Source organism: Cheilinus undulatus, linkage group 6 (assembly GCF_018320785.1).
Source record: "Cheilinus undulatus linkage group 6, ASM1832078v1, whole genome shotgun sequence".
Lineage (NCBI taxonomy): Eukaryota > Metazoa > Chordata > Actinopteri > Labriformes > Labridae > Cheilinus > Cheilinus undulatus.
Window position 1 is genome coordinate 27,789,137 of NC_054870.1, and position 24,919 is coordinate 27,814,055.

At 40.7% G+C, this 24,919-nt stretch overlaps 1 protein-coding gene across 1 annotated transcript in view; it reads right to left on the reverse strand.

The window, feature by feature from the left end:
- The window catches only part of camkmt (calmodulin-lysine N-methyltransferase), a 212,937-nt gene that overhangs the window by 51,947 nt on the left and 136,071 nt on the right, over positions 1-24,919 (reverse strand). The window contains exons 4-6 of the mRNA XM_041790342.1: positions 16,985-17,045; positions 13,303-13,354; positions 2,395-2,458 (exon numbers count right to left, since the gene is read on the reverse strand). Of these exons, the coding sequence (XP_041646276.1) occupies positions 2,395-2,458; positions 13,303-13,354; positions 16,985-17,045 (177 nt within the window). The remainder of the gene's footprint in view (positions 1-2,394; positions 2,459-13,302; positions 13,355-16,984; positions 17,046-24,919) is intronic.

Consider the following 24,919-nt stretch of genomic DNA (forward strand, 5'->3'; position numbering starts at 1 on the left):
TTCATCCAGAAAAAAGACTGTTGTTGATTTCAGGGCTGAAACAGCATGTGAATGACACACTTTTCTGTTTTGTTAATTATACTCCCTTTAAAGCTGAGTGTAGCACCAGCAGGTCCATGGGAAAATAAATCAAGAAATTAATGCTGATCATATAGTCTGGAGGATATTTCATACACAAATGGGAATGGCAATTCCATTGATAATAATCTACCATTTTAAAATCACATTGTTAGGGCCCTAAATGTCATTAAATTAGTCAGGAGACACAAATAATGTGATGAAAAGGGACATTCCTGCCTTTCTAACATAAAACATTAAAATACAAAGTACAATTAAAAAAATCAGTCGTCTGTTTAATAGATACATAAACTGTATCTTTGAATGTTTATATGATTCATTTTTGAAAGATTATTCTGGGTTTGTTATGCCTTATTTTATAGAGGAGGACAGAGGACAGAGTGAAACAGGGCTGAGAAAGTGCAGAATGACATGTGGAAAAGGAGCCACAGGCTAGACTTGAACCTAGGTCACCCACATACAGGGGGTACAATCCAACTGCTAGGTCTATTTACTTCTGACTGTGTTTATGTTAATGGTAATTCTGATTTTACTTGTATTGCTGTAGGACATCCCTGTAAGAGAATCCCATCTCAGGCTCCCCCTCCTCTAAAGTTAAGGATAAAAATATGTGTGTAGTCAATGTTATTTTTAGTTGATTATCATGCTATGCTATTCCTGCAAATACCACAGCAGAGGTGGAATTAGGTGCATGGCTCCTGCAGTCAAGTTAAAGTAAAGTTACTTTGGTTAAAATTTACTAAAGGAGAAGTAAAGTACTGGTCCATTAATCAACTTAAGTAAAAGCAAAACTTATTTCATCTAAAATTGTACTATAAGTACTGAGTTCTGAGCAGCTACAGTGGAATTTACAGAAAAATATGAGCTTTCCTTTTTGGCAAATACAACACGAGAATAGATCTCCAATCAGTTTGTTCTGGTAAAGTCACACCTCTATAATAAAGTAAATACACACCAAAATTGAAAGTTGTAATTCAACTTATACAGAGTTACATTTTCCCCTTTAAACATGACTATATTGGTCAACACTACACTTTTAAGCATTAAATATTTCACAATATGACAGAGCTGCAGTACCTCCAGAAAATCTGTGGCAGGGTAGGCCTCCTCTGGCATGAACAAAGCCCAGAGTCAACCTCATTGCAAGGTAATGCATACTGATGAAGAATACACACTATGAGTCTTTGGGAACACCTAAATTCACAGGCAGGAACTCAGTGGATAGCTTCACTCATGGTGCCACACATTCTTTCACCTTAACCCCTAAACATGTTATATTTTCTCATTATTGATCCCGTTGTTTCTGTTAATCTCTTTTTATCTCTGTGGGTCCAACACAGCAGAGGCGGATGGCTGCTCAACATGAGTCTGGTTCTGCTGAAGGTTTCAGCCCATGAAAGTGAAGTTCTTTCTTTCCACTGTTACTTTGCTAAATGTTGCCACGGTCTTTACTCAACAAACAGTATAGTTTAGAGCATAGGAAGCTGTGGCTCAGTAGTTAGAGTCGGTTGTCTCTCAACCAGAAGATCTAGGATTCGATCCCCAGTTCCTGTAGTCACATGTCGATGTGTCCTTGAGCAAGACACATTTGGAAAAAGAACTGTACGAGCACATACCCAAGTGTCTTGGGATGGAGCTATAAGAAGAAATAACAAGGAAAGATTGAGAGAGTGCACACTAAAAATGTCAAAATATATAACATAATTCATTCAACATTAATATTGTATCACTGCACTTTGTAGGTATAACAAATGCATGACTTATGATTATTTAAGCAACGAAAATCATTTTTGACTAAATAAAATCATAAGACACAAGCACCAGTTTGGCTTGGTTGGTGGAGCTGGGCGCCCATGTACAGAGGCTGTAGTTCTCTATTCACTGGTCCTGTGGTCGATCTTGGAGCTATTTGGTGTCTTCCCCCACTCGATCTCCCTTTATTTCCTGTTTTTACCTATTAAGCTGTCCTATTTAAATAAAGGCCAAAAATAATCTTTAAAAAAAATCTAAAAGATGTACATGTCCCATGTCCCATTTATCATATTCTAACTACTTTTACACATGCGACACGATAAAAAGAGTAACTGATTACATTAATCAAATGAAACTGATGGTTTTCCATCTCAAGAAGATTAAGCACCTTAACAATATTTCAAATTCATGCGTTCAAAAATAAATTCAGGAATTTGTTTCACAGAAACAGAGGAGACTCTTCCCCTATAAATAAATCCATATGAATGCATAAAAACTAAATGTGAGCTGGTGGAATGAAGCAGAGATAGAGAGATAGACGGCGAGAGAACGATGAAAGGATACTCTGAATGGACTTCTCGTTCCCATCTGATAGCAGAACTTCTTTCACGTCAGCACAAATGGCAACCTGAGAGACAGGGAGACAGGTAAAAGACAGAGAAATGAAACAACACGGAACAAAAGAACAAAAACCAAAAGCGCCCTCAGATGAAGCAAACATCTGAACGCGCACACACAATAATGACATAACCATATCTACAAAGCTTCACTCTTGGCAGCCCGGCCCCGCCCCACCCTCTCTATTGCTCCCTCTCCTCCCTGCCATTTCCCTCTCTATCTTCACCCCATTTTTATGTCTGCATTATTTTAATCATTCAATCAAATCAGTCAATACTTTTATCATTGTGGCTAGCGGTGGGGGCTGCTATCTTGCTATCACTCTGTTCAGTAATTGCATTGTGACAGGGGATGATGGCAAGCGCAGAGCCTTTTCATTTGACGCTGGGTGTTTATCGGGCCGAGCCATCACTCCGTTCGCCGCTGTCACTCTGCACTCGGCTCGCCGGGCCTGCCTGATGCCCTTCATATAACTTTGCGGAGCAGACTGTGAGAGACGAGGAGAAAGAGAGGGAGAGGGGAGGGAGAGACGGGAGAATGGATAGACAGCTTTGTGCTGCACCGTGTGTCTCTGTGTTAGGGAGATATAGATAGAGAGGTGTGTACTTTACTATAACCTCATCTTTTCACATTTTCTTTTCTCTGCAGATGCTTTTTATATCAGCAAGTGTGTGTCAGCCTGTCCATTTCTGTTAAGGAGCGTATGTGCATATACCCATGGGTGAGCATAGGTGCAAGTAGCTATTGTGTTGGTATGCACATGTATTCTGTGAGGCTGATGGAAGTAAATCTTAAAGCACATGCTGTAGCATATCAAGAGTATGAAAATTCCTGAAACTAACTACACACATACACATTCTTTGACACACGCAAACTCACACTGACAAACACATGTTAAGGCCCTGCAGGGTATGTGAGGGGGTCACTGAGTGCTGTGCAACCCACCATCTGCTCAGATGTAGGCAAGGACCTCCAGGCTGAACCAGAGCATCCAGCTGAAAGATCAGGAGCCTAATCTCACAACCCATGAGTGACCACCCGCCACCCACCAATGCCACTGAGTCGCCATGACAGGAAGAGCATATGTCACACTCTACTGTTAATTTGAAAAGGCTACTACAAAATCAAACAACCTGCCAAATTTGAGTGGATTTTGAAACAATATATGATCATCCCCTATTCTTAACTATTTGTTTATTATTGTAACGATGACAGCAAAGCTCCCCTGTCCTCAGCAAGCACAGACCTTTTGCACAGACACCACTATGGCTTTACTCTAGTGGACGGCAGAAGGTGAATGTTAAACAGGTGTTTGTAACGCTTTTTGGTCAATAATAACACTGAGGGTGTATTTTGGAGCAATAAAAGTAACAGAGAGTGACAAAACAGAATCGGCCTGCTTAACCCAAATGTCAGTGACTGTCAAATGAAGTGATTTACTTTGAGGGTGCTCACAAAGAGAGAAACATATGAAGAGTGGACTGAAAGAGGCGTTTTTCTTTACACAGGCAAAAGCAGTAGGGATGCACCATATTTGATTTTTGCCGACATCCGATATGCCGATATTTTAAAACTCATTTTGGCTGATACCTATAGCGATATTTAATTAATTTTTTTCCACTGTAAAAAACACAAATTCCATCCTGGGCTACAATTTTTTTAAGTATTGGTAGTCTATTTTTGTAGAAACTGACAAAACATTTGATTTTTAATCAGAAAAAAAGGATATGTTGTTTTTCTGTTTTTTTCAAATACAGCCATACACCAATGAAAAACTTACAGTAATGTCTTTGGGTTGCATGTGCATTACATGCTACATGTATTTTTACCAATACAGCCAAAGTCATCTGCATCTTTGAGGGCAATAAAAAGCAGCAGAAAAACCTGCTGACACTGAGCTCCACAGTGCAAAAAAGAAATAGCTTATAAATTTAGACTGATTCTCCTAATTACTCAGCCAGTTTGCAGGATGGCTCCCTGAGATACTCCTGACAAAGTGCTTTAAATAACAACAACAACAAAAAGACAGATTCTTAAATGCAAAAAAAAAATGTAGCTTTAGTTCAGAGCTTAAATATGATTTAAAATTTTTGAGACTCAAGATGAACAGAAATAAAACTTCAACTGAAGTAGTTATCCTGATTCTGCTTTAAACAGCACAAACTAAGCAACCAAGTTTAATGAGAGTTTCACTGTAAACAGCTCTGCAACAACACAGTGACACCCACATCTCCAATGTTGGAGACACCTTTGTGCACCTTCAAGTGTGCACGGGAGACGGCACACAAAAGTCCGTTATTGCTTTTGCATTGTTTCGCGCATGTCACGTAGGACAACATGCACGTTCTTTATCTCTGCTTTCCATATTTGAAGCATGTTATCGAGCACTCATGAGTGCAGGACAGGCTTTTTAAGAGTGATATTCTCAACTACCCACTGAGGCAGTGAGGCTCAACATGCTAACACGATGGACACTTGATGTCCATATATCTGTGGTAAAGCTGATATGATCAGCTTTAACGAAGAGCTTCTCTATGTGACTGGAAACAAAGTTTTGCTGTTCAGGTAAGACTATAAGCGCCAGCTAGGTATAATGTAGCAGGGCTTTAACCCTTTAAATCCTAGTGCGTCGCCGGCAACGTGCTGTTGAAGCACACTTTGCATGACCATAATTGCATGACTGTTTGTGTTATCGGAAAATTCAAACAGTTTCTGAAAGCTGAGAAACTGTGCCTCACAGCCAGCATGTGGTTATTACTGTAATTTCCCCTTTTCTCACTAAGATTCTAGCATAAAGCTCCCCTGTTTTTTGTGTTTTTTTCATTTTAAACTGTTAAAACACTCTTAAAATGCAGTAAAATGTGTTTTATCCATGTTAATTATTTTTTCGTCATCGAGTTATGATAATAAGAGTTTTCTCCGTTTTTTTAAACTTATTCAGCCAGGAGCTTCTCATTTTAGCTGTTTACAGTCTCATCTACAAACCGGAAGTCACAGGACATTTTCTGGGCCTTTTATGGTTGAAATAAGAAAAGAGTCCAGAAACTCAGGTTTTAAAGGGTTAAATGCATCATTAGCCCGCGGAAGCTCGTTTATTCAACCACGTTGAACAGCCGATTATCAAGAGCTATAAATTCAATGATTTTCCTGTTGAGCTCCTTACCTTTGGGTGATTGCTGCTTTATTTTTTAGCTTTGTCGAATGACTGAAGTAGAGGCTGCTGACGAGTTTTTCCTGGCACAAAGTTTTGTCATTCTTTATCTTAAGAGAGTCCTTGTAGTCATCAGGGTGACGTTTTTTTAGATGCAAAATTAAACTGGTAGTGTTAAAGGCATGTTGCTGTGCTCTTCCACGCATCACATGTACTTTAAAAGCGATGCAAACAGCTACTTTGCTGTCTTGTTCCCACACCTCACACACAGCTGACATGTTGTTTGTTGTTGTTGGCGCACGTACAGCGTCATCGCTTGCGCTTATCTATGACGTCACATTATCGGCCGTACAGATCAGCGTAAATTTTACTATCGGCCGATACTGATAATTAACTTTTTAAGCTATTATCGGCCGATACGATATACTGCAGATAATATCGTGCATCCCTATAAAGCAGACAAAAGCCTTGATGACTACATAATTGTCCACATACCTCTTAATTTAGTATTCCATTTAAATGCAAAAATATGCACATCAAACCAGAGAACAACTAACGGATGTGTCCTGCCGATAGCCATGTCACATATATATGCTTGAAAATCTGCATTTAATTGCAATAAAACACACAAAACACTATGACACAGCATCACGTCTGCATTATTGGGGATGGGGACCACATATGTCTGTCAGAGACAGAACACAGCAAAACCTGGAGTGGTGAAGTCTTAGTGTTAAACATTTCAGAGCAGATTTTAATTCCAAAAGTATCTTTGTAACTTAACTCTTAGTTAAATGGCCCTCAGAGTTGGAGTTATTCAACAGTGTTAGTCTACTCTGTGAAGGTCTCAGTTTAGCCCACTGCCATTTCAAATTGGGGAGTGGAGTTTTCTCGTCATGCCCTTTTGCAGTCTTTAAATGTGTTTTAGATGTGATCATTGCTGGGATTTCTTTGCTTATGTTCTTGTGGATTATTGTTGTTTTTCATGTTAGACACTTCTGCACCACGGGTGAAGTTATCCACTGAGTTACTGACTTCCTACCTGTGGCATGGGTTGGTCTACAGGGGACAACCTGGGAAGCATGGTAAGCTGATTCTCATCTACAGGTGTTTCCTAACTCTTTTGCCTCTTGGCTCCATCCTTAGCAGAAACCACCTGACATTGTCAGGTCAGGGATTGGGACTATGCCGGTTCAGCACTTTGCCGTATCAACCTTGGTCCTATATTGCTCTGGCCTCCTGATGGCCATCCTCCAGTCCTGCACAGACACATGCCCCATCTCTCCAGGTATCCTCTCAGCTTCCCCCACCATGACACACATGACCATCCCTGGCATCTGCACCAGACCACCAGGTCCTGGACACTCAGTATACGGTGAGCTGGATCAGGCCTGGGAAAGCCTTCCAGGTGCCCCTAAAAGTGCAGCTGCCGTTCCTGCATCAGGCAGATGACCTCTCCTGAGCACATCAGCACGTCACAATGTGCCAAAGAGAAGTCATCACAAAGGAGTCCAGTTGGCCAACGGTCAATGCCCAGATCTCACAAGAGTATAGTAAGACTGGAGGGACAAAGGACTTAAAGACTCTAACTTTCGTCTGCATGCTCAGATACTGGGGATGCCACACTGTCCTGCTCAGTGAACCCATCACCCCATGCGCAATTCCAAGTTGCAGTTGAGCTCAGCCTTGTAGTCGGCAGATCGATGGATTAAGCTGCCAAGGTAGGTGAACAGCTCTGCAACTTTCACACTTTCACCATTCACAGATATAGATTTGATGGTAGCATCCAAGGCATCCCCACATGCCTGGATCTTTGTTTTGGCCCAGGAGACGTGCATTCCCAACATTTCAGCCTCCTCACTCAGCAAGTTAAGAGCACCAAGGACATCAACAAACTGCAAAGCACAGCATCATCAGCAATGCCCAGAGCATAGTCAAATTATACTTCACAGTTCACTGCCCCTGCTCCAGTCCATACAGGTGCTACAGAGAGTAGGGGCTAAGATGCACCCCTGCCTCACCTAGAATCAACTGAGAAGAGGTCAGAGGTGGAGCCACCAGACTTCACAGCACTCTCTGTGCCAGAATATAGGGCAGGCATCAGCTTGAATCCTGTGTGTCACAAGTCCAATACAAAATATCACTCCTTAGTAATTATTAAAAGTAATTTGTAATGTGTCAATAATTAAAAGGGTTAAAAAAAAATAAAAAAAAAAAACGAATTTACATCTCAAGTTAAAGAAAATTTTAAAATAATTGAAAATTTTTCAAATCTTTATTTTGGCAATATTCCCATTTTTAGTAATTAATGAATTAATTAGATAAATATTTACAACTTACAGTGTTAATATGAGGATAAAATAATTATAGTTTAAAATTGTCCTCTAAAAGAGTAAATGAACAAGCAGGCTGTAAATATTATTATAGCCTGCTTGTTTCTAGACAGTCATTATTTTATCAATCCATGTGTATGCTGTTTAAACTAACATAATGAAAGACTGATTAGTAGTTCCTTACACACATACAGTCAGTAACACCATACACTGAGTTTAACACACGAACAGCATTTAGCTTCATATTAGCTCTCAGTTAACCCATTAGCACACTAGCTACTTAACCTTGAAAAGCAGATGGATACGCCTGTTCCCATGTTTCTCACTGGCAAATCCATCTTGCAAAGCCCCTATCTGAACAGTAGGAGTCCGGTTAGAAAAGTAACAGGGCCAATCAGTGACGAGGGGCAGTACTTTCGGGCGCAGCGGTCAAAAGCAGCAACAAGAGCCTGGTGAAATTATGGTTTATTTTTAATGTGACAAATTCTCATGGTACAGCTCTGAACTTTTAGATTGTGTCATATAAACTGTTACAGACAAGATATATTCACATATTAACATACCGTTACGACTGAAAGCGTTTCTGTACATGTATTCCATCAGCCAAGGGTCTGTACTGACTATTTCTAACATGATTAAAATGTAATTTAAAAAAAAGCACTTGCAGCTGAAATAAAGCTGTTTAATGCCTATTCCATACTGATTTCTGTCACTCATCCTTTCTACAACTCTGCGGCTGGACCAGCAGACTCTGCTGCATGTGACTTCACATGCATGCCTTCACAGCCCGCCCACCAAGTGAGGATATGGGTGTCTGTGGACACACTATTTTAGTGTTTAGTTGCAGTCAGTTAAAGTCTTCTGCCTCTTTTGTTCTCCACACTGTTTTCCTGTGACTAATGCTCACTGAAACACATATGGACAACAGAAAAAACTGAACTAAATATCCTAACTTCTGCCTTAAAAATCTGTATTCTAAATATAATCTGTACAGATTGAAGCACATCGAGCAAAGAAACAGCTAAACTGAATTCTTTGCAACAGTGATGCACTAGTTTTAAAAAGATTTCACTCTGAACCTGAAACAGCAGCCTGGCTTTGGCGCTAAATGCAAAGTGAAATTGTTGAGATGCAGCTGAAAGATCTTCTCTGCTATCATCCTATTTCAGTCCTGTCAATTTAAAATTTTTGCAACTTCAAGGGGGTAAAACTTGGTCAAGATTAAAAATGACACCAAGCAGGGTGGAATAAAAGGAAAAGAAATGTAACAACTATAGTTATAATAACTGAGCTATTCCCATGGAAAACAGGGAAAAACTTGGATGTGGTGTCAGTGGCGGATGAGGGAGGGATGAGGAGGAAGAGAGGTGTGAAGGAAGGACTCCATCTCAAGCCACCAATGTCAAAACATGGTGTATTGACTGCCAAGAGATAAAACCAGGCATTTTCTCACACCAACACACACACATCAGGCAGAATGGCATCTAGCAGATCGATGGGACACTGAGGCCTCCTATGTGGAGGGGCCCTTAAGACCCTGGCTAATAAACCCTATGGCTGACAGGCTGTGATATATCTTTGTGTGTCACTGTGTTTGTGTGTGTGGGTGTTCGTGTGTGTCCTGTCAATAAAAAAGAGCTTCTAAAACCAGACTAGTTCATATAGAGAGGTGTCACTATGCAGGTGGTCTGGTGATTGTGAATGTGCTGATAAACCAAATGAAATGACAAACTACAATCATTACAAAATTAATCTTAAAAAATGATTTTACAACTTTATAGACTATTCCATTTTTTGTCTGAAAAAATCTTGTATTAAATAATGAATCTGACGACCAGCATCCTGGGAGGCAAGTTTTAGGTGCTGTAATAAGATTCATATGTGTGTTTTTGCAGGAAAACTGATTTTAGCCACCCACAGAAAGTCATTCAATCCCATCATGTACATTCAACCTAAAATATATCTATAGATGCTAGCTGAGAGATTACTCTTACAAATGTTAATCGTCTTCAATTGTATTTAATAATTAAAGGGACATTTCAGTGTTTCTGAAGTTGGGTTTTATGAGGTACCTAGCAGTAATAGTGTCAGTAGTTTCAAGGACTTCAGTGAGCATTGCTCCTTTAAGAAGGACTTGCCTGTTGTACCAGCCAGCTATGGCTTACCAGTGTAACAGATGGGTACAGGTTTTCTGTGGAATTTATCAAGTTTTTGGTAAACATGAGCCCCAAATTAGTGTTGGCTCTAACAGTAAAAATTTATGAAGCATTTTATTTTCTACCCAGAAGGCCTCTGTGTTTTTGTCCCTATTTTGCAATGCATACTTTGGCTACTGGTTAGGTGCTCTTGTACCACTAAGTAGTGACAAAAACACAGAGGTTTTCTGGGTAAACAAATTTTAAAAATTTGCAATGGGGGAAATGTTGAAGCCAACATTGTTAGTTATTAGTCACATGATATAAACATTATCAAATTGTCTGCCTGTTCATAGTGGATCTTCTTTAATATTCTATTTCCTTTTGTGGAAATTCTACCAGAAAGTTGGCCCAAATGAATTCTTGATTAACTAAGGATGGAAAAAAATGTCAGTTTGTGTTAACACATGCTGGTCACTCTGAAAATTTCTGCAATTTTCAGGAATTTTGTGCACGAGTGTGAACATCAACATGAGAAATGCCTAAAGCCAAGAGAGAAGTTTAAGTAACATTATAATTGTCATAAAATCTAGTAATGTTCCAGGCAAATAATTTCACATCTGATGAAAAACAAGCTATAGTAGTATAGTGTTTAGTCAACTAGCCTACAGTCAAAAAAGACCCAGAGATGGGTCAAAAATGACCACCCTTTTTTTTTTTTTTTTTTAAAGATTTATTTTTGGGCATTTTTGTGCCTTTATTAGATAGAGGAGGACAGTGGATAGAGTCAGAAACAGGGTCAAGAGTGGGGGTGAGACATGCGGTAAAGGGCCTCAGGCCAGATTTGAACCCGGGCAGCCCGCGTACATGGGGAGCGCCTTTAACCACTAGGCCACCTGCTCCCCAAAATGACTACCTTTTATTTAAGATGGACCACAGCAACAGTTGGTAAATGGTGTGAAATGTAGCTCACATTAGCATCACTATCCAGCTGGCCTTCGATCCTTTTGCAGGTTGACATCCACATTCCTGTGCTGAGTATCATCACCCAGTGCTTTGGTTATAGGTATTACCTGACACAGCCTACATTCAACTAATTCATCTTCTGGATGAAAACAGAGCTAAACCACACTGCTCCTAAGATGCTATCAGTTCATATATGTTCCAACCAGTGAGCTTCATAAGTTTTTTGGCTGACCACTAAGGTCAGCCCTACACATCGCAATGTCTGTGTCTGAGTAAATAAGTAAGTAAGTAAGTAAGTAAGTAAGTAGGTCGGTAAGTAACTGACTGAATGAGTGACCATACTTCCAAAGCCCTAACAAAACAGAGTTGCATTTGCTTGGACTGAATGCTGGCAGTGATGGCTGCCTCCACTGTGTTAACTAGAGCCATACAGACAGAGTTGCTCTATGGGCAGGGTTTACTTGTGCTGAAAGCCCTCTAATGGCTGCCTCCACAGCTCTAAATACCTCAGATATAGCTTTAGCCTCTGTTTCACCAGAGCTGGGCCACATTTCTATACGACAAAGAATAAAACAACCATATAAGCTTTTCATGTTGGGAAAGATGTTTTCACTCCTCTTCTGACCTGCTTTGGCATGAGTATATGATAGTCGAGGGGGAAAAGCTTACTTATTTTGTGAATGCCTGTGTACACTGGCTACTTGGAGTGATTAGCTCTGAATTAATCACAGCAGCACTTTGGCAAAACTTGACATTTCTTTATTAAAATCAGCAAAGACAGCAAAACTAACAGCTTTCTTTAACAGAAAGGGTGTTTTTGCTCTTCTGCCAAACCGTTTCAGCGTGAGTGTGTGATAGTTAAAGGGGGAAAGGGTTGCTTGTTGTGCTTGCATTTACAGCTGCTAGCCGAACATTAGCTCGGCCTTAGCCAGACCAACAGATTTCTTCATCACAGTTGGCGCTGAGAGCAACACGGAAAGCTTTCTGCGACAGAAAACAACGCTTCACTCTTCTGCTGCCCCGCTTTGGCATGACTATGTGATAATTACAAAAAAGGGTTAGTTGTTGTAAACAGCTAATGAGTTGTTGAGCCACAGTGGCACTTTTGTCTGAACCAGACATCGTGTCTCATCCAAACAAGCACAGAGAGCAACATTGAAAGCTGTCTGTGACATAAAAAAAATGTTCTCGCTCTACTCCCGGTCTGTTACGGCATGGCTTTCCGATCATGGCGATGGGCTTGTCCATATTGTCTGGTGTTAGCTGTTAGGTTGGATGTCTCTGTAGGACCGCTGCTGTTTACTCTGAACTTGACCGCTGCTCTTGTACTTGATTCAGACTCATGATTTCAGACTCCTGCACAAGCTTTGGTTTTTAGTTTTTCCATCATGATCTCCTGTCCCCGTGTCACACTCTCTCCTACCTGCCCTTTCTCTTTGACCATTCGTGTGTCTCTTACGCAGCAGCGTCAGCTGCTCTCCTCTGCTCGTCTGCTTTCATGCTGCATAACAATGACACACACACAAACGCAACGCTCACGTACACACCTACACTGAAACGCACGCTAACATGTCAGTAGTGTTGACTCAAGGCTTCTATCTGTTGAGGGAAAAGGTTTCAGAATACTGGAGGACAAACACCTGAACATTCTCCTCTTAAACCTCCTCTCTGACCACGGAGGACCAGCGCACCAGCGCTGTGCGTGTGCGTTCCAGCTGTGTGTGTCTGTGTCGCCCGAGTGAACCAGGGGTGTGGGCTATGTTAAAAAAATTGGTAAATAGTCCATTAATACTATATGATTATGGGGAAAAAATAAATGTTAAAATCTCCGCATTTGCAGAGTGCCCACTCTGTCAGTCAGGCATTTCAACAGGCATCCCAGATGGTTGCGGTCAGCCATATACTAGGTTTTTACCTAGTCTTTTTTAGGTTAATATGGCAGCAAGTGTATGGGTGACCCTTAACTCTTGACAGAACTGGGAAATATACTCAGCCTATTACATATGATGCAAAGGAGAACCCATAACCTTTAAAATTATTTAAACATTCAGATGCAAAAAACAAGTGAATGGAAAGTTCTCTCAATATCTGTTTTTTTTTTTTTAATTTGGTAGAAGTGTGTGAAAGTGTGTACATGTCATAGAACAAAAGCATGCACACACATGATTGGTGAGGGTCAGTTTCATTAGGGAATTTAAGCCACTTCTGCAGATATCAGTGTGTTAGTGTTGTTTTTTTATGTGTGTGATTGTGTGTGTGGGTCACTTACCATGAGCCCAGCAAGACAAGTCATACCTCCTCCTAACTCACACACTGCACCCCTGAGAGACAGAGAGGAGAGTGGGAATAAGATTCACCTTGTTGAGTCCAAACTAGCAGTTTAGCACTCACAATCACACTCTGTACAGTAGATACACACTCACACACACTCATACTGTAATACAAACACATGCACATACACACAGTAAACACAGCAGGATAAGAAATATCAATTCAACCATCAACCTGAAAGCTGAATACTGAACATTGAGAAGCACAAGCTCAATCAGCAGGAATCTGAGAAGACACACTCCCTCACGCACACACAGTCCTGTAGCTTGCATGCTCATTCAACCCCTCTCTCCATCCTCTTCCTCCTTTCATCTCCCCTTCCCTCCGTCTCTGCCCCCATCCTCTTTCATCCCTCCCTGCCTCCCTCGCTGACCTTCACTTCGTTGCTCTGATCAATACCCCTCTCTTCCTTGCCTCCCGCCTCTTGAATGTTAAAACAGGAAATCAAAGGGTGACGTTCCACCTTGAGTGGAAATCAAAAGTGCCTGGGTGCTTTTCAGCCCCGTGCTGCAGGGCAGGCCAATGCTCAGCGGATGAGAGAGCAGGGGAAAGAGCAACAAGGAACGACACAGCGTGGCATGGAAAGGTGCAGGATGACACAAACACTGAACATTTACCGCAGATCCCCGTGGCAAATGATAGGTTCAGTGTAGACCTATTTGCACATTAAGTTAAAGTTAAATGAAAATATTAAAGGATGCAATGATCTAATAATACAGAGTGTATTACTGATAATGTCGCTTATTAAACTGTCTCCATCCCTATTTTGAATTTTTTTTAATTTTCTTATTAAATGTATTCATGTAAAGAGGAACACTTTCAAAATATTTGTTTTGTTTAACGGCCATCTTTTCATGTAGTTTCTTATCACAACAACATATGCAATATATAAGGCTACCCCAAAACATACAAGATTAAAATCATTAGAGTGACTCCCAATCCTTCAGATTAATTCCTACACTTACAGTATTTAACTTTAACAAAGCATAAAGAGCAGCCCAGAAGCAACTCTTGGTTTATCAGCCTTGTCATAGATTTCCTCTGCCTGCAGTTGAGTTCTCTAAATGCATCAAAACTTTAGTATTAAAAAGGAAAATCCAGTTAAATATTGGTTTAACTGTGCCAGAAATACTAACAAAAAATTGTTTCTCAGCAACGTGCTGCTTACTCCACTGCTCGCTCAACCTCCTTAAGTTTCAAATCTAGTATAATGTTTAAGAAAAATCTGACTCAGATTTTGGAGCCACCCAAAAAGACAAAAGTAAAGAGGATTCTTTAATCAAAAAAGGAAAAATGCTGTTTTAGGGAACCCAAATCTCAGATATTCAAAGTTTAAAAGTCATACATTTTGATATCTTGAACAAAAAAGAAAAAAAAAATCAAGTTTATAAAGTCAGAAATTGACATTGTTAAGTCGAAAACATACTGGACTCTTCTAAGTCCAGATGATTATGATAATGTAATGATTGTGAGCTAAAATCACAATTTTTTTTTATTGATTCGTCCAAGTAAAAAGTATCATTTGATCAGGCTCTCAACTGCAGGAGCCCTGTTTGATTTTCTTCCACACAATTCACTATTTTTGACTTTATAATTTAAAAATTCTGTGTTTGGTTCATGTAAATTTACAACTTTTAAAGTCAAAGATTCCATTCTTTTTCCTGTAACTACAACTTTTTCCAACTTAAAAATATCAAGTTGTGTCTCAAAAATGACCAGATCCTCTTTTTTTTTAGGGTGGCCCTAATCAGCATTGCAACAATGGATAGCAGAACCTATATGTATGTAGACCAAGTGTGTCGGGATTTCGTCAATAAAAATAACTCATTTTGATTTTTTTTTTTCTAAGTGGGTCCTGGGGGGCTTAGCTTTTCTTAGATACAAATGGGGAGGGGTAAAGGCTTGGAACCACTGCTTTAGACACTTTCGAGTTTACATGACAGCGTGGTCAGAGTATCGTCACTACAAGCACCATGGGTGGTATGTCCGAAACAGGAATCGAAACCCTCATAGTTGACTTTGTGCTGCCGTATAACTTTCCAAACTCCTTTGTACCTTTCAAAAGTATTGTGCAGAAAGCATAGTGAAAGGACAAACCTTACATATGACAACTTAAGGGCATGAGCTGATGAGGCTAAGCGAGGATGGACATTAGGATTAGTCCAGCAGTGGTAGCGGGATGTAGAGGATTTATAGCAATGATTAGCAGGCTCATAACTTGGGTAGGCAGGGACAGAGTTTGCAAAAAGCAGTAAAGGAGATGTCAGATAAGGCACTTAAAACCAGTCAGTTGATTTGGATGAGTAAGAATAATGACAACTGGGGGGGGGGGGCAAAGTAACGGAACACAATAAACACCAACTTTTTCTGTTCTTTTTTCTCTCCTCCCCTCATGAAAATAAAGGAGCAGGAGGAGGTAGAGCATCAGGCTGACCAGCTCTCTTCAGAAATTCTCCTGGGTTCTCTTTGCAGTTCTTTTCCATGTATAATACTGGTACCAGGAGGTTGTGTACTAGAATAGTTAGTTTCAGCACTGTCACTACCTGGAGCTTCCATGGTGCCTGGGTCAGTTGAAGGTGGTGATAGGTAAAATAAAGATAGTCTTCTTTTTGGTAATGTTGTTGTTGGAGAACTAGCATGGAGGGGGGTGGCTCTGGGATGCCAGAGTTCACTGTTCAGCTGCCAGGAGGTGTCGAGGGATTAATCAAACACCTGTGAAGGGAGGCCCTACCTGTCTTGGCTCTCGCTGCCCTTTGATCCAAATAGTAGGACTGGGTGGCCTGTAAGGGAGAATGAGGTAGAGTAGGAAGCATTTTTGGAGGATTCTGGAGCTCCACAGGATCCCACGTTTACTCATCCAACTAATGTCTGCCCTATATTCTGGCACAGAGAGTGCTGTGAAGAGTGGTGTCTCCACCTCTGACTTCTTCCCAGGTGATTCTGGGTGAGGTAGGGGCACATCTTAGCTCATACGCTCTTCAGTACCTGTATGGACTGGATAATGGGGCAGTTAATGGGGCAGCAAACTGTGTAGTGCCATTTAGCAATGATGATGCAGTGATCCTTGTGGAGACTGTAGATGTCCTTGTGGGGGCTCTTAGTTTGCGTATTGAGAAGGCTGAAGTGCTGGGAATGCAAGTCTCCCGGACCAAAAAAAAAAAAAATAGGATACCTGAAGAGATGGGGCATGGGCCTGTGCAGGCCTGGATGATGGCCATCGGGAGGACACAGCAGTGTAGGACCAAGGTTGACAGCAAACTGCTGAAACAGCATATACTCCCATACCTGTCCTGCTTGCAGCCATCTCTGAGACAAAACTTGTTGCTTTTCTGTGTTAAAAGATAAAGATCAAGAAGCAGGTAGACTTTTGCCTTAACTGTCCTCCATCCTTGTGTTGGCAGCTTTGCCAAGCCTTGTTATGACGGCTCCACCAACATTAAGGAGGCAATTTCTAAATGGAAAACAGAATGCCCATTACCAATGCCAAGGGTTGAACCTAGTCAGGCCTGTACCACACCTGGAAATACACCTTAAAATAACCCTCATCCTTGAAATCAATCATCAGTTAGCTCTGGTTTTCACCCAGAAAACCAGAGCTAACTGTTTCCCAGCGAACTTACTTGAACATGTGGCGTTTCTTCAGACAGTAATGAGCCATCACCTCTTCAGACGGCCACACACCTGAGTCAGAAAAAGACAGAGAAAGTTTCAGTTACTAACTTTTTTTTTCTTAAACAACAGTGCTGTTTTCACATTGGTGTAACAGCGCTTTGATTCCAGTGTCTTAGCATCAAAAACACCTGAATGTTGACATAAAACCAGAATAAAAACAATGGGTGTTCAGTGAAACTGAATTTGATGCATTGTGTTTCCCTGTCTGTGTTCATTTGCTTCTCTTGTGGATCCACCTTGCCTGTGATCCAAGGCTTCTCCGTCTCTGTCTGTCTGTCTGTCAGTCTTTCAATCCTAAATCCTTGCAACACACGCTCTCATGGGCACTGTGTATGCAAGTGTATGTGTGACAGGGGGGTCCGGTGGGTGATAATCACAGCATGCAGGCCTGTCTGGCTTATCACCTACTGTCAGCCCTTCTCCTTCTGCCGTGCAAGTAACACACACAAATGCACATACACTAGCGTGCTCGTTGCTATATTCTCTCTGCTTCTAAACACACACTCACATAGAAGACACACACATCTTGGCAGTAGAAAAAGTAAACATTCATTTGAATAAAACTTCAGCTTTTTGCGTCTGGCTTTGAACACGAAGGTTCAGCTTGGCACTGTCTGTATTCGTGTGCACGTTTGTGTGTGTGTTTACATGAAGGAGTTGAGAGAAGAGAACGAGGGGATATAGAATGAGCTGGCGAGGGAGGGAGGAAGACAGAGATAGAAAATGAGCGAGGTAACGAGAGAAAACGTGGGGTTGGAAGGGGAGGGCTGGAGGAGGAGGAGAGAGAAAAGGTGGTTGTCGATATAATAAGCGGCTTACAGGCGGTCTCTCTTCACCTCACGGGCCAGACATCACTGCTCCCTCGCTCTCCCTCTCTGTGTCTATCTCTCTCGCTCACCCTCTTCCCCGCTCCGGTCCGCCAAGATTAGCTCAAGCAAGCAGGATTTAATAATGCCTATTGATAAAATGTCCAAATATTCCTTTTCCCCATTAGAAAAAAAAACACACGCTTTTGACGTCTTGGACACACACGCACACACAATGACAGCTGGGAAGCTACACTGTGTCCACAGAGCTTGAAGACATGTAAGGCTTAAACATGGTGACATTTTAAAATTCATCTGTTATTCCCCTTCAGTCCCACCCAACACTAAACTTTTTAGAGTCAGTCAGTGCTGCTTGGTGTTTTCTAGGAAGACCACTGCTAGATCTCTCCATCCAATATTGACGGTAGCTCTGATTTTTCTCTAAATATTCTGTCTTCTTGTGATTTCAATGTTTTGTATCTATTCTATTTTTTTCTGGAATTATGTCCCAAATAATTTAAATAAATAAATAAATAAATAAATAAATAATTTAAAGCTCCTATGAGAAAATTCTAGCTGATGATTAAAAAGATCCCACTACTATCATGTTATGACCTACAAAATCAATCAAGACCATCAGTGACAAAATAGATAAGTTATTTTTATTGCCTTTAAATGGTGCCGCAGGGTAGGTGTCAGATTAAATTATTAACCCTCTTTACGCATCAAAGATTCCTGAGTAAGAGGATAAGATTTTGTACTTTAACAGTGCACAATCAAAAAGGGATAGGATATGTCTCTTTGCCAAAAGGGGGCGCCAATAACAACAAAACAGAGTATGCCTCAACAGAAGCTTTAAGGTGACTATAGTACTTAAAGCATTAGAGGTTTGTTGGCCTTGTGCTCAACATGCAAACACTCACATGTGTGCATACAGGACCTTTGCTGATCTGCTGAGGAAGAAAAACGTAGCGCTAGTGGGGCAAATTAGACTATGATGGGAAAGATTTAACAATGGCCAGTAGGTAATTAATGGGAGGCACTGCGTACATCATAAGACACAAGATTAGCCAGTAGAAATATTTCAAAATAATTTAGTTGCAGTAGACAATGTTGGCCTGTAGAGGGCAGTTGCTATGCCAGTTTTACTACAAAATGTAGAACTGAAATACTCTGTGTCAAGACTTGGGGCTTTAGTGATTAACAGTACTACTAATTTCCCATGTACGCAGTGCCTCCCATTAATTACCTACTGGCCATTGTTAAATCTTTCCCATCATAGTCTAATTTGCCCCACTAGCGCTACGTTTTTCTTCCTCAGCAGATCAGCAAAGGTCCTGGATGCACACATGTGAGTGTTTGCATGCTGAGCACAAGGCCAATAAACCTCTAATTCAGTTGTGACTAGGGCACAACACTGTTTAAAGAAAACAACATTTTCATAGATTATGCTCATTTTGCTGTGAATTTTGCTTTGAAGTTAACAGCTTTCTCTCCCAGAGAGCATGCCTCTGGACCCCTGCCCCCTAGACAATTTGGAGTCCACCCTTCATAGTCTCCTAAAATCCCATGGGGGAGACTGCATATGTAGCGCCATCAGTAATCACCACAGAGCTTGACAGTACCCCACTTTTTAATGACTGTAACTTCACTCTCAGCAGCCAAAAGCTGAAGTTCTTGCTTCAACAAGTAGAGACATTGTTGTAACACAAGAGGATTTTGGGAAACGTAGTGCTTGTAGACTTTAAATATATCTTCAGTTCCCCATTTAAACTCTTCTCTTAAAAAAAGAAGAAAACAACCATTAAATTAGATTCTAGCAGCCTCACTGGTTTGAATGTGGACGTTTTGCACCCAAAGGTGAGATCAGCCAATCAGAGATGTTGCTGTGACAATCTGTGGGTAAGGTAGTGATGTTGACCACAATTGAGAATAAATTTAATTTTTTAAAATCCAACTACTGTTTACTCCATGTAAACAACCACGGCTGGATTTTAAACCACCACCAGGTGCACAGTGTATCACCAAGGCAGCACTAACGGACTAATAGCAAGGTATGTTGTTAAAGACATGCTGATATAAGATGTAGAGTCAGCTGCCTTCAGAGAAATAATGAGAAAAAAAAAAAAACATAAGACGAGAAAGGACCGTGATGCAGAGAAGCTGGGATTTAATCTGTACACTGTCAATAGAGTACATCTATTTTAGACTTCTTAAAAAGTGTGCAAATGCTTTAACAGTGTAAAAAGTTGAGACCACAATTGTATTGTTTCACCACTTTCCAACATAATGATAATGGCTACATTGGTATATGAAAATAGAGTCATTTCCTCTCACACTGCCACAACAACACAAATGAATGTGATGTGTAGGCTACAATGAGGATTGAAGTAAAAAAAAAAAAGTATTGCCTGAGTTACTTTTCAAAGTAACTAATTATTTTTACAATGCAGTAACTTAGTTACTTTTTGCAAGCAGTAACAAGTAACTGTAACCAGTTACTATTTTTCATTAACTTGCCCAACAATGCCTACTGCCCTGTCGTGTTTTAGGGGAATAAAAAACAGGAAGAAGACTGAGCTGAATGCCAGTGTTAATTTTGGCACTTTTTAAATTTAATTTTAGTTGTAGTCTTTGCCAAAATATCTTTTAGTTTTAGTGATAATTTAGTCATCTAAATTGTTTTAGTTTTAGTCTAGTTTTAGTTAACAAAAGTTCCCAACATTTTAGTCGACGAAATTTATAGTAAATTTAGTCGACTTATTGGATCTCTCCCCAACTTACCCCGCCACCACGCAGCAATAGCAGTTGTGATTGTATCTCCCTCGTATCTCATCCCACCTTTCCACACAGCCAAAGTAGCTGTGATTGAATATATGCCTAACTTGCCCCTACTTTCTACACTTTCAGTCTGATTGGATAAAGTCTCTGTCAAACATTTTCGTCTCGTTTTTTTTTTTTTTTTTGTTGACTAAAATGTCAATTTCTTTTTAGTTTTTGTCCATGTGCACTTGTTTTTATTAGTTAGTGTCTCATTTTTGTCAGGGAAAAAAAGGCTATCAACGAAAACTATAATGAAAATAATTAGCCAACAAGATTAACACTGCTGAATGCCATGACACTTGGCAACAGGTTCAAGATAAGGCCCTGTATAATTGAAGGCCTAAGATGCAAATTATGTCACTGTGATGAATAAAATGTAAAAATAGCTTTCAGTCCTTCTATTTCTCATCTAACAGAGAAAAAAATTAACTTAGAACAAAAAATAAGGAAATTTGTGTTTGGTACATTATTTCTTTGTTGTAACAATGTTTCGTGGTAATAAATCTTATACCGTTGGAAAGCCTGTTTATTATCCTTTTAAATGATGCCACATTTGTAAGGATCATGCATTTGTGAGATGAGCAGCAGAGCTGAGTATGTGGGTTGAACCCATGAAAAATGTGTCAAATCTTCTCTGCCAATGCCAAACAGCTTATTTTGCTGTTGCTATTGACTCTTGTTTTGAGCTTCTGGTACCCCCAGATGCTGCCAATCAGGGGCAGCACCTGTGAGCATGGGCCCTGCTACAGTGGTCAGTAGATGTCTGCTTCAAGAATCGCCATGCCACGTTTGACTGATCTGGATAGGGCCCGTCGGTTGGGCAACTTCAAGTTGGTGTTCCAAGTTGCGGCATTGTTTGGAGTGAACCCTGGTACCGTCTCCAAACTGAAGACCAAGTTCCATATAACGGGGAATGTCAGAGACAGGCCACTAAGTGGGCGTCCCAAGAAGACAACACCCCAAGAATACTGTTTTCTTACCCTGTCAGCAAGAACTCTATCCTCCAAGATGATAACACTCGCCCCCACAGAGCGGGGTTTATCAGAGACTACCTCCAGAATTTGGGAGTGGAGAGGATGAAATAGCCTGCCAGCAGTCCTGACCTCAACCCCATTGAACACATGTGGGATCAGCTTGGGCATGCTGTTCGTGCCAGAGTGACCAACACAACCATGTTGGCTGACTTGCAACAAATGCTGGCTGAAGAATGGGATGCCATCTCACAGCAGTGTGTGACCAGGCTGGTGACCAGCATGAGGAGGAGCCAGGCTGTTGTGGCTGTGTTTGGTTCTTCCACACACTACAGAGGCTCCTGTTTGTTAAACGTTGAAATTGTTTAATTTTCAATATGTCTTGTTTCTTCAAACTTCAATCATCCAATCCACCAAAAACCAAACGAGAGTCAATGGCAGAATCAGCTGTTTGGCACTGGCAGAGAAGATTTGGCACATTTTTCATGGGCGCAACCCACATACTCAGCTCTGCTGCTCATCCAACAAATGCATGATCCTTACAAATGTGGCATCATTTAAAAGGGTAATGAACAGGCTTTCCAACGGTATAAAATTTATTGCCAAGAAGCATTGTTACAACAAAGAAATAATCTACCAAACATAAATTTCCTTACCTTTTATTTTAAGTTTATATAAGAGCCTTGTTCTACTGCAGCACTGAGCCTCCACAATCATACACAGTCAATCTCTTTTCATCTTCTTAAACTGATGTGTTTCTGGGGTATTAAACTTCTCCATCAAATTTACCTCCTTTCTTTGTAGGAACATAATAGTATCCCACTCCAAACCTCTGCCCTGTAAAAATGTCAGTTTTGCCCGACCCTCCAGCCCACTGACGTGTCACTATGACACCTGACATCAAGGGAAGTCTAAAACATCTTGGGGAGCTGAACAGCAGAGGGTGGTAATGCAGCATTAAAGTGGGTGAGCTCTGCTGTTCAACAAGGCAAGCAGAAGAAAGCTGCTGAGGGTCTGTTCATGTCTTTAAAGAGGTGTGCGGGGTACTCTTAGATCAACTTTTTCAAAAACAAAGGTGTGTGTGTGTGTGTGTGTGGGTGTGTGAGGGTGTGTGTGTGTGTGTGTGTGTGTGTGGGGGGGGGGGGGTAAGAGACAGAAAGAGAGAGAGCGAGAGAAAGAGCCATACAGACAGCACTCAGTAATAAAGCTCTGTAAAGCATATGTGAATCTGATGTTTAATCCTTAACTCCAATAACATTAATAGCCCAGGGTGATAAAACCAGTGTTGGAGTGTTTCTATGTGTGTGCATGCAGTTGTGACATGGTGTGTGCTTGGGTGTGTCAGTGTGTGTGCCTCCCAGGTTGAGCTGCACTGTAGGAAATGAGGGGATCAAGAGCAGAGAGCAGATTACTCTTCCTGAGGATAATGAAATTATTTCTCACCTTCAATTACTAGATGAGGAAAGGAAGCAGTGTAGGTGAGAGACAGAGAGAGAGTGTATGTGTGTGCTGAACCAGCTTAATACAGCTATCACTTCTAGGCACTAAACCTTGCCAGTGGTGCCACCCAAAAAACATATGTGCGGCTCATTGGGGTTTTGAGACGGAAACATTGTAAACCCCCCTTTGGGAAAGTTCAGGAATTAATGAAAACCTGTGAGACAAAAAGTCCTCTTGATAAAAAAAAAAAAACACCATTCTAGAAAAGTAATGTGCACTACCTAGGGGGCCTTTTAGGGCTGAATCTCTCATTATCTCACATTTCTGTGTCTCTGGGACATTAATGAGCAGTACAGGGGCTCCACAAGGAACAGTTCTGGCTCCATTCCTGTTCACACTGTATACATCAGACTTCAAATACAGCACTGAGTCCTGCCACATCCAGAAATACTCGGATGACACTGCTATCGTGGCATGTATCAGAAATGGACAAGAAGCTGAATACAGGGATCTGATAAGTGCCTTCAGTGACTGGAGTCACAAAAACTGCCTCCTACTAAACACCTCAAAGACAAAGGAAATGATCATAGATTTCCGCAGATCCAAACCCCCTCTTCAGCCAGTAAACACTTGTGGTGTGGACATCGAGGTGGTGATATTGTATAAATATTTAGGTGTACACCTGGATAATAAGTTGGACTGGTCTAAAAACGTAGACTTCATGTACAAAAAGGGGCAGAGCCGCCTCTTTTGCCTAAGAAGACTCCGATCAATAGACATCTGCAGTAAGATGCTGCAGATGTTTTATCAGTCTGTGGTGGCAAGTGTTCTGTTTTACGCTTCAGTCTGCTGAGGAGGCAGAGTAAAACACAAGGATGCAAGGCATCTGAACAAACTGGTGAAAAAAGCTGGCTCTGTGGTCGGAATCAAGTTGAACTCATTGGAGAAGGCGGAGGCCATTCTGGGGAACATGGATCATCCACTTCATATCTCCCTAAATGACCAAAGAAACAACGGTGGTGGACGGCTCCTCTCTCTTCACTGCAGGACAGAAAGATGTAGCAGATCTTTCATACCATCACTATAAGACTATATACTTCTACCATAAACAGATGAGACTCCAGACAAATTAATTTCCCTTTGGGGATAAATAAAGTTATTGTTTTATATTGTATTTTATTGTATTTGATTCATATTGGTTTGAACATGCAATATGATTTTAAGTCAATTTTTGATACGGACTCATTCTTGATGCAAAATACATACCTTCTATGAATTATTTATTAATAACAATAGGAATCTTGTTTTTACTTTGCAATCTTCTCTTCTTTTTTGGCAGCTTAATTTAAAATAATAATAAAAATGAGTTTGCAACCCAAAGCATGTGACACTAGTCTTGGTGATAGTTTCTGTTTGCAGTATATCATCCATTTGAGCAGACACTGGCTGTATGCATTAAAACAGTCAGAATGAACAGCAAAAAATGGAGCAGAAAACCCCATAGTATAATCATGGCTCCCATTGGAGGTCATCTGAATCAAATACATCTGTATAAAAAGAGATTTCGCAGTGCCTCAGGGCACTATATATGGTCCATTAGTGTTCCTATAGAATGCATAGATCTTTTTTTTGTGATGTATTTTGTAGAGTGAGTCTCTGTTTGGAGATTGAATGGTACGTGGAGCCCTGAATATATTTTCTGTCACAAAAAGCTTTCACTGTTGCTCTCTGCACTTGTTTTAATAAAGACACATTGTCCAGTTAAGACAAAGTTGCTGCTGCAGCTAAGTCCAAGCTAAGCACTCCACTAGCAGGCCTTGTATACAATCACTCACAACAGCTA